This window comes from Heptranchias perlo, chromosome 2 (assembly GCF_035084215.1).
Source record: "Heptranchias perlo isolate sHepPer1 chromosome 2, sHepPer1.hap1, whole genome shotgun sequence".
Lineage (NCBI taxonomy): Eukaryota > Metazoa > Chordata > Chondrichthyes > Hexanchiformes > Hexanchidae > Heptranchias > Heptranchias perlo.
In genome coordinates, this window is record NC_090326.1 from 9,571,208 (window position 1) to 9,582,489 (window position 11,282).

The 11,282-nt window shown below is 41.0% G+C and overlaps 1 protein-coding gene across 3 annotated transcripts in view; it reads right to left on the bottom strand.

Moving 5' to 3' along the window:
- The window catches only part of tert (telomerase reverse transcriptase), a 103,834-nt gene that overhangs the window by 41,792 nt on the left and 50,760 nt on the right, over positions 1 to 11,282 (bottom strand). For all 3 annotated transcript variants that reach the window (XR_010966323.1, XM_068000162.1, XM_068000176.1), the window contains exons 9-11: positions 10,896 to 11,009; positions 10,639 to 10,710; positions 7,760 to 7,948 (exon numbers count right to left, since the gene is read on the bottom strand). Coding sequence is in view for 2 of the 3 variants with exons in the window: in XM_068000162.1 (XP_067856263.1) it covers positions 7,760 to 7,948; positions 10,639 to 10,710; positions 10,896 to 11,009 (375 nt within the window). In the remaining variant the exon portion in view is untranslated. The remainder of the gene's footprint in view (positions 1 to 7,759; positions 7,949 to 10,638; positions 10,711 to 10,895; positions 11,010 to 11,282) is intronic.

The following is an 11,282-nucleotide window of genomic DNA, read 5'->3' on the forward strand; positions in this document are numbered from 1 at the left end:
ACAAATGTTTCATAACACATTACTGTTTTGGAGTAATGGTAATTTTTCATCAAATAACCTATTCATAGATCTTTTATTATAGTTGCTAATTTAAAAGCTTTTATAATAAATACAGAACATTTTAAATGTTTTCCTCACCTAAAAATTTTTAGTCACCAGGGGCACTATGTTCAACATAGAGTAGTCAGCAAAGTTGGTTTTGTTTAGGGAAAGAGTCAAGCATTATTTTCATCACTCTATATAATCGGTGACATAATGATTTTGTACAGATTAGACAAATTGCAGAGTCTGTAAAGTCAGGTGGATCCTGTGAAATTCAGAAATTAATTTTATAATTTTTTACACTGGTGGAACATTATAAAATTATAATGTTTTATAATGTCATATTATAAAACTGTATAATTGTTTATACATTTCAGAGGATACTTATGAATGAGGACGATGCCCCATCTATATAGACGCTACGCATGTATCTGATAACACAGTTTCCACATCATTCCTTCCTGTCTTCAGTAGGGAGTGAAGATGTTAACTTCTGATGCAAACCCTTAAAACCTGGTTTTATTTTGTGTATTCCACATTAGTATTCTTGCATTATGCAACAAAAAAAAATCTCTTGTACAAGTTCTGTTGGGATCAGCACTTGTGCTTAGTGGTTATGAATTCACTATTTCTTGGCTTATTCTAGGAAAGTTTCTGCCTACTCTTTAGCTAGGTGCCTGTTTTCTTTAAAGAAAAGAAAACATGGAAGAGAAGGGACAAATGAATGTTGCCATGACATCATTAACCTTGACCACCATATGCCCCGTTGGTGTCATAGGCTTAACCTTGTAGTTTGGGGAGGATGCTTCCATTGGAGGAATGAAGGCGACTTCATAAGGCGGCTTTCTAACAAACCTGAATTTTCCTTAGTTCTTGCATCTAATAGCTTTTCCTCTTAAGTGTATTATTTTGGAATGCAAATCTCTAATCTCACTATCATAAATGTTAATATATTCATTCTTCCATCTTATTTGCAAGGCTTACATAGAATTACATCGCATTTACAGCACAGAAACAGGCCATTCGGCCCAACTGGTCTGTGTTGGTGTTTATGCTCCAAACAATCCTCCTCCCTCCCCACTTCATTTCACCCTATCTGCATATCCTTCCATTCCTTTCTCCCTCATGTACATATCTAGCTTCTCCTTAAATACATCTATGCTATTTGCCTCAACTACTCCATGTGGTAGCAAGTTCCACATTCTCACCACTCTCTGGGTAAAGAAGTTTCTCCTGAATTCTTTACTGGATTTATTAGTGACTATCTTATATTTATGGCCCCTAGTTTTGGACTCACCCACAAATGGAAACATCTTCTCTACATGTACCCTATCAAACCCCCTCATAATTTTAAAGGCCTCTATTAGGTCACCTACTCTTTTCTAGAGGGAAGAACCCCACCCTGTTCAGTCTTTCCTGATAGTTATAACCTCGGTGTTTCTGGTATCATCCTTGTAAATCTTTTTTGCACCTTCTCCGGTGCCTCTATATCCCTTTTTAATAATATGGAGACCAGAACTGTGCACACTATTCCAAGTGTGGTCTAACCAAGGTTCTACACAAGTTTAACATAACTTCTATGCTTTTCAATTCTATTCCTCTAGAAATGAGCTCCAATGCTTTGTTTGCCTTTTTTATGACCTTGTTAACTTGCGTTGCTACTTTTAATGATTTGCAAATGTGTACCTCTAGATCCCTTTGCTCCTCCCACCAAAATGCACCACCTCACGCTTATCTATAATTGAAATTAATTTGCCATTTACACACCCATTCTGCAAATTTATTAACGTCTTGTATTTTGTTGGAGTCTGCCTCAATGTTGACTACCCCCCAAATTGGTGTATCTGCAAATTTTGAAATTGTACTTCCGATTCCAGAGTGTAAATCGTTTGTGTAAATGGTGAACAACAGTGGTCCCAGAACCGATCCCTGTGGAACACCACTTGCCACACTCCGCCAGTCTGAGTAACTACCTTTAACCCCTACTTTCTCTTAAGGTTATTTTTGATGTAACTCCTGGTGATATAGAATTTCAAATAAGTGACATAACCATATCCTAGTTGAGATTTTTTAAAAGCTACATTCTGCCTTGGGCTTTACACTTACTGTGGCCAAGGTTATGACCATTATTGGTCATGAGTTGGCAATTATAATGTGTACAATAACCTCGTGTGGTCCTGATCTTGGGATGGGGAGGGTTCTAGCTCTGGTGGCCAATGTACTTGCAGGGATTCTGCAGGTTCATTTGCAAGCAGGAGCTGTGCTGTTAATCTTTGTATAGAGGCATTCCCGGCTATAACATCTTATGAGATTTTGCTTTATAACAGGGGAATCTTATTTTGATGAGATAACTGTCAAAATTGATCGGAATACCAGCAACTTCGTCAGAACGATAGCTTCAGCAGCTCAGGAGCAAGGAAAGATTTTTGAGAACTGCCCCAAAATCGACCATACATCCACTGAATAACCAGGCAAGCTAAATACCAATATTGGAAGTGCAGCCAGGTATGGTAACGTCGTGAATATGGTACTGGACTGGAAACCCAGACGTTGTAAGTTCAACTCCCATCATGACATAGTGAAATTGAATTCAATACATCGGATAATTCGTGGGCTAGCACCAGGAAGAAATGATCTGGAATGCTGCTGGATTATTGTAAAAACTGGTCCATTAATGTCACCCCAACCTTATCTAGCCTACATGTGACTCCAGTCTCCCACTAGGGATGAGCAATACAGTCTTGCCAATGTCACCAACATCCCAAGAACAAACAGTTTGACTCTTGGGGTTGGATTTCCCTTGTGTTGGCGAAAGAGGGCTGCCTCTCACCACTTTGACCCTGCCATAACCCGACCCATTTTCAGGGTTCATTTAGCATGGAGAGTAGGCCCTCAGTAGGATCCCCACTGCTGCCATGATGGAAAATTCTGGCACTGCTGCAGCAGTACTCAAAGAGTTGGCAGGAACTTAGAGAGGACGGAAGTGCCTCAAAGAGGAAAAGGTGCAATCTTTGATCAGTTTTTGGGGTCCATATGGAGGGAGAGGAGGCCACTAACAGGCCCTCTCCTTCCATCTTGCGACTTACCACTGCTACCCAGGAGCTGCAGCCAACTTTCTCCTGGCAATACCTGGGGTCAACTGAGACAACAATGGTATGGCTTGCCGCACTCCACCTCCCCACTGACATGTGGTAATCAGGGATGGGGCAGGCGTGGTCATGCCTAAGCTGGTACTTGGTGTCTGCTCGTACTAGGAGCTTGTTCAAGGTTTTTGTCACTGAAATAAACTAATTGTGAACATTCTGATTTAAAGAACTCTGCCGATTTCTGTTACTCACAGTCTCTGAGCTACTGTGTCTAGGAATCAAGGCTTGTAGTCACCATGGATCATGGCTTAACAGACAATTACCAAGTTCTTCTGGATCTGTTAAGACAGTTTATTTACCTAATGGTCACATGTCAGAACTTAACTTCAGGTTTCTCAACTCCATGTACCCACCTTTGCTCCATATCCCCGATACCCTTGCCTAGCAAAAATAATCGATCCGAGTCTTGAAAATTTTAATTGATCCAGCATCCACAGTCTTTTGGGGGAATAGTTCCAGATTTCCACTACCTTGTGTGTGAATGGCCTTGAACTAATTTTAAGATTGTGTCCTCTTGTTCTGGATTCCCCCTCCATAGGAAATAGTTTCTCTGTATCTACCCTATCGAATTCTTTTATCATTTTAAAGACCTAGGACTAGATCATCATTGAACCCTCTATACTTAAGGGAATACAAGCCAAGTTTATGCAACCTGTCCTCATAATTTAACCCTTTAAGCCCTGGTATCATCAATCTTTCCTGAGGTTCAGTGTACAAAACTGAACGCAGTACTGCAGACGGGGTCTGACCAAGGCGCTGTACAACTGAAGTATCACTTCCTCACTTTTGTATTCCAACCCCCTTGAGATAAAGGCCAATGTTCCATTAGCCTTTGTGGTTCCTGTGCACAAGCTTTTAGTGATAGGTGTACCTGGACACCTAAATCCTTTTGCTCCTCCACAGCTCCTAGTCTCTCACATCTCAGGTTTCTTTCCTCATTGGAGATTTTAAATTAGATCAGTTACAAACACATTTCAAATCTTAATTCACAGCTGTTTCACTGACAGGGCTTTAATCTCCCTTGGAAAAAAATAGATACTTAGATAATCATAGCTGTGGATATATTGCAATCAGCTAATAAATATTGCCATAATGAGTTAAATTGAGCTCAAGAATCCAAATTGACAAACAACACAGCACCTATAACCAAAGTCCTAGCATAAAGATAAGGGAAATCATTGCCAGCACTCTCACTACTGCAACAGTTGACAAGCATTTCTTGTTTACATTGAGATGTCCTATTAAGTTTCAAGGATCATTCAGTCCTCACTGTAGGCTAAACATTAAAAAGACACGGATAGCATGAAAAGGTGAGAACACAATACTTCTACAATTTGAAAAGAAAATTGCCATTTCTTGTCATCTTTCAGTTTAATTACTTTCTCATACTGTTGTACAGTAATTCACAGTAGTTCTGAGATTGATGGGAAAATTGCTTTGATACCACTACTTGGACATAGCCTCATTTAAATAGTAACAGTTTAAGGATGGGAGCAGTGGTACAAAGCAACACAGCACAACACACCAGCAAAATGCTAGCATAACAGAGAATTAGAAGCATGCATATCAGGTTCCTCCTGCACTGACAGAAAGCTTTCGCAACCTTTTGCTAAAGAACATCAAGTTAGATATTCCAGTGGGTGAATGACAGGAGTATTCGGACTACGTATCTGGGTAATATTGGCAATTTACCAAAGAAAGGGCTAGCACAAGTATCTTGCACTCTTGAGTGTGGTATTGCTCCCAGTAGTGATTTAACCTATCCAATTCAATGCAGGCCAAAATCATGCAAATGAATCCACTTACAAATCAGAAATATACTATTTGGCCTAGATTTATGATTCAGACATCACCCTCACTAACTATAAAATGGTAGGAAATAATTTGAAAGTCAAACCATATTTTAGGCCAGGAGAGATAGATAGGCCTGCTCTGAGAGAAGCTGTAATATGGTGAGGTGCCTTTCTTGAATCAAGAATTCTTGGCTAGCACCCACCAAGTGGCTTTTACTATGATACAAATGCCTCCTAAAATTACATCCTTTTCCCCACAAAGGACATAGTGAACTGCCAAAAGTACATCGATGATGTGAAACATAGTGTAGGACAGAATACTGTCCATAATACTGGTTTAAAATACTACATCATAGAGCTCCTAAAAAGTACTACTGTGCAGAGATGAGTCAGACAATTATATAACACAGCAGGAAGAGACCATTTCCAAGGGAATGGTCAGATGTCAATGTCCAGCAATGCATTAAAAAGTTAATAAATTACCAAATTGCCATATAATTCAGTCATATGCTAACAGTTATCATTAGCAATTTTTACATATGGTGCAAGGAGCCGAGTCTTATGTTCACACATAACTTACTCATGTCAGAGGCATACCTGACCAAACCAAGATAGTCATATCGGGGGAGAATACAATAGGCAGCCTGGAAACCTAGAATATCACCAGTAAGTAAATAAATCACCAGCTGCAAACTACTGTGTTCCTCAGTCATGCAAACAAAAATATTAATGGTATTTCTAAAACACATACAAGTAACTTTGTGACAAGACTAACATGCATTCAAGAAGGTTCACAGTATTTAAAAATACGTTATAGGTGGGGTCCAAGAGAGAAAGTTTCTGCTTTTAATTATACCACCACTCTGTGTGCAGGACAATGGGAATACTATTGTGCATTCCCCAAAATGTAAACCATCCACAGGATGCACTGCAGCAACTCGCCAAGGCTTCTTCAACAGCACCTCCCAAACCCACAACCTCTACCACCTAGAAGGACAAGGGCAGTAGGCATATGGGAACACCACCACCTGCACGTTCCCCTCCAAGTCACACACTATCCCGACTTGGAAATATATCGTCGTTCCTTCATCGTCACTGGGTCAAAATCCTGGAACTCCCTTCCTAACAGCACTGTGGGAGAACCGTCATCACACGGACTGCAGCAGTTCAAGAAGGCGGCTCACCACCACCTTCTCAAGGGCAATTGGGGATGGGCAATAAATGCTGGCCTCGTCAGCGACGCCCACATCCCATGAACGAATAAAAGAAGTGAATTTATAATCCAGGTCCAAAAATTACTTATGAATGTGACACTGATTTATTGTCAAATAATAAAATGTGGAATTTAAGGGCCAAATTTTCCACCCACCCATAGACAAAAGATGGATAGTCCGTCTGTTCCGGCAATGAAGAGGCCTGGGCCTCGTTTAAGTGACACTGGCGAGCTGCCCATCCCAAATGGCGTGCCGATGCAGCTCGTCGGATTCAGGCACTATCGGCAAGATACGTCCCAGTGGGGGGCAGGAGGTGTCACGATCGCAGTGCGGGGGGCGGGGGGAGCCAGAGCTTTGTTGCTATCTGGTACTTCACTGTACTAATCTAATCTTAATATATACAAAGTGGAGTGGGGGGTGGGGGGGTTCAAATGAGGTGGATGGTTCTACTTAGTTTTTGGCAAGTTTAGTTTTATTGTTTGACGGATATCATGATCAACAGTGACAAAATGGCAACTTCCATAATGAAATCCCATGATTTGTACTAAAGTGCCGTTTTAGTATCATAGTAGGTACGGCACAGGAGAAGGCCATTCAGCCCATCGTGCCTGTGCCGGCTCCTTGAAAGAACTATCCACTTAGCCCCATTCGCTTGTTCTTTCCCTATAGCCCTGTTTAAATTAAAGCGCACCGTTGTACCATGTGATTTGAACTGAAGCGGTACTGTATTTTTGTCTGTAGTATCTGACAGAGAAATTGTGAATGCTGACTATATTTAACCTTTTAAGACATTGGCATATATTCTAAAATACTAACAAGACTAGAACGGTTATTGACACTACATTGTGAGGCATGGTGAAATTTAGCCACAGGACTGAATAGTGACTGATTGGAAGTGCCCAGAAAGTCAACAGCCTGAGCATGGGAGCAGATTTGCCCTCATTTTATCGGGACTTCTTAACTAAACAAGTATGGTTCATAAGCGACTCCTATTCCATTAACGCACATGTATTTTAAAGATTGATCCAATATATACTCAATGTCCTGCATATATCATAATACTATATTCCTCCACTGTAACAGCACAAAATAAAGATCAAATCCTTTTGAAGATATCAATTTACCTTGCTATTTATTCAAACCCACAATTATATTATCTTATAATTTAAGTAACGAATCCAGATTTGTATAAAAGTATTACTCAGCGAAAGTCTCTTGATGGGAACAACCAGTAGATAAGAACAAAATCCCCAATTCCTCAACTATCAAATGATCGGGGAATGAATCTGTCGCTCAGCATCATGCTAAAGCTTGCCCCCTTTTAAAATGTAGTCTTCATCCCATTTCCCAACTGAGAGGAGCAGTCAGGTCACCTGCTCTCAATTTCAGTTGATCCCGCTGAATAACCACCCACAAGGAGGTGCTAGGAGTCTTGGATCACCTCCCTTCCTCCCATATACCCTCCTTTCATGGCCACTGCTCCCAGATGTATGGCCATGATTGTCAACTTGTCACTTAAGAAACTGTGGTTACATGAACAGGCCCAGTATGATACGTCTCCTACCTGGAATAGTCACAGTAGACTTCAAGTGTCTGTGTATCGAATAGCAAGCCACACCAAGGAAAGAGGCAGTGTTCTGGCAATGACTTGGCCTTGCTGCAGCCTGGTAGGTTCTCATCAAGAGCAAAGTTGACCACTGTTTTATGGGGGCTTATGAAACAGCCATACTCTGGGATTCCTGCAGCCAGAATTCTTGATCATCAAGAAACAGAAATAATTAATTGTTCAGTTTGATCTATTCAATGATCGACAGAGTACTTGTTCACAGCAGTGGAAAAAAACTCTTACAATTGTGTAGGAGTTCACAAATATACAAGATTGGGTGCTCTGGTGCCATAGGGCACTGATGTACCAATATGAATTGCTATCCATAATCCATTCCCTGCAGTAAATCTTAAAACCCTCTCAACAACAACTTGCATTTATATTGTGCCTTTAACATAGTAAAACGTCCCAAGGCGCTTCATAGGAGTGTTATCAGACAAATTCAACACCGAACTACATAAAGAAATATTAGGACAGGTGACCAAAAACTTGGCTAAAGAGATAGGTTTTAAGGAACGTCTTAAAGGAGGAGAGAGGTAGAGAGGCGGAGAGTTTTAGGGAGGGAATTCCAGAGCTTAGGGCCGAGGCAGCTGGAGGCACGGCCACAATGGTGGAGCAATGGAAATCGGGGATGCACAAGAGGTCAGAATTGGAGGAGCGCAGAGATCTCGGAGGGTTGTAGGCCTGGAGGAGGTTACAGAGATAGGGAGGGACGAGGCCATGGAGGGATTTGAATACAAGGATAAGAATTTTAAAAGCGAGGCATTGCCGGAGTGGGAGCCAATGTAGGTCAACAAGCAAAGGGATGATGGGTGAACGGGACTTGATGCGAGTTAGGATACCGACAGCAAAGTTTTGGATGAGTTCAAGTTTATGGAGGGTGGAAAGTGGAAGGCCGGCCAGGAGAGTATTGGAATAGTCGAATCTAGAGGTAACAAAAGCATGGATGGAGGGTTTCAGCAGCAGATAAGCTGAGGCAGGGCGGAGACGGGCGATATTACAGAGGTGGAAGTAGGTGGTCTTGGTGATGAAGAGGATATGGGGTCAGAAGCTCAGCTCAGGATCAAATAGGATACCAAGGTTGTGAACAGTCTGGTTCAGCCTCAGACAGTGGCCAGGGAGGGACATGGAGTCAGTGGCTAGGGATCTTCCCACCTCCAAGGGAAGATACCAAGGGGACAAGTCACTTACCTACTGGAAATGAGTGAAAAAATAAACTAATATTTAAAAAAGAAAACAAAATTAGTGGATGAGCAAATTCCAGACTGCTCTCTAGAGCCTTCTACAACTGCTTAGAGCGTTGTATTGGCAGAGGTCTCGGATACAAGTCAACTGCCCAGCCAACAACAATCATTCTAGGAGGAGAGGGGATAGAAAAAGAACAGTTGGCATTAAATCAGAATGAGCACAGGGAAGAAGACCACAGAAAACAAGAGAGCAAAAGGTTTTTCTCCTTAGAACAGAGACGATCAAGGAGAGATTTAATAGAGGTGTTCAAAATTATGAGGGGTTTTGATAGAGTAGATAGGGAGAAACTGTTTCCACTGGCAGGAGGGTCGGTAACCAGAGGACACAGATTTAATATGATTCATAAAAAAGCCAGGGGGGAAATGAGAATTTGTTTTACGCAGCTAGTTGTTATGATTTGGAATGCACTCCCTGAAAGGGTGGTGCTAGCAGATTTAATAGTAACTTTCAAAAGGGAATTGGATAAATACTTGAAGGGGAAAAGTTTACAGGGCTATGGGGAAAGAGCAGGGGAGTGGGACTAATTGGATAGCTCTTTCACAGGCACGACCGGCTGAATGGCCTCCTTCTGTGCTGTATTATTCTACGATCTCCAATTGCCCATTAATTTGATCTCCAATTATGGATTTCAAGAGTTTGAACAAAACTACCATTTCACCAACTTGTCTATAGTTACCCAGTTTATCTTTCCCCCCCTCCCCTTCTTGAACAGGCATGTTACAGTGACTATTCTCTAGTCTCCCTCTGCAATCTTCTCTCTGCCTTCTTTCAACAACCTTGGGAGGAACATCATGGAGAGGCAGTACAATCTAAATGGTACTATTTTGAGGAGGGTGCAAGAGCAGAGGGACTTGGGGGTACATATTCACAAATCTTTGAAGGCGACAGGGCAAGTTGTTAAGGTGCTTAAGAAAGCGTATGGGGTACTTGGCTTTGTAAATAGGATCACTGAATACAAAAACAAGGAAGTCATGCGAAACCTTTACAAATCAATACTCCAGCTGAGGCCTAACCAGTGTGTACAATTCTGGGTACCACACTTTAAGAAGGATATCAAGACCTTGGAGAGGGTGCAGAAGAGATTTAATAGAATGGTACCAGGGATGAGGGACTTCAGTTATGTGGAGAGACTGGAGAAGCTGGGCTTGTTCTCCTTAGAACAGAGGCGGTTAAGGGGAGATTTGATAGAGGTGTTCAATATCATGAACGGTTTTGACAGATGAATAAGGAGAAACATTTTACAGTGGCAGAAGTTTTGGTAACCAAAGGACACAGTTTTAAGGTAATTGAAAAAAGGACATTCGGAAAAAATTTTTACGCAGCAACTTGTTACGATCTGGAATGCACTGCCTGAAAGGGTGGTGGAAGCAGATTCAAAAGTAACTTTCAATAGGGAATTGGATAAATACTTGAAGGAAAAAGTTACAGGGCTATGGGACTAATTAAATAGCTCTTCTAACGAGTCAGCTTAGGCATGATGGACCAAATGGCCTCCTTCTGTGCTCTATCATTCTATGATTCTTTGAATGAAGAATTGACATTTCAGCTCACAGTCGATGCGTAGTTACTTCTTGCTCCATATGACATACCTTAGAAACCTTTTTGCCTGTGATAAGTGTGGAGTAATTAGCAAAAAGTCATCAATCAATCGCAGCATCAACCTAAGGAAAAGAAACATTCCCACCAATCATTGGAATAAGGAAGTAAAACTGCAAACTAAAGCCAGCTTCCAAAGCCAGAAAGCAGCTTTTCATAGCAAGCTATTAGCACTGCTGGCAACATTTATAAGCTCAATTTCTAAATAAAAACTATTCTAGATTTAAAATAAAAAGATGCTACCACTTACCCATCCTCCTGAATTCCACTAAAGAACTTGTTCTCCATGTCACCATAACACAAGCTGCAAAGCAAGGTTGAGAGGAGGGAGCCCTGCGGTATCCCACAGCACTGGACATAGTATCTGTGAACAGGGAAAGGAGCCTTTTGGAGACTGGATTTCATTCTTTGCATGTAATATATATTATAACTATATATAAAAAAGAATTCTTTCATAATTTTCATAATTTTTGAACTTTAGTTCAACTGTTTTTGATTTACAAATTCAAAACTCAAGAAGTGCCATTGCAGTTTTTGAAGGAACATTTAAAAAATATTAATGAGGCACATCATAAATGCATGCAACAAAATCAGCTGCGTATGGGAAAGCTCCAAACACAGCTTTCTGTTTCAACTA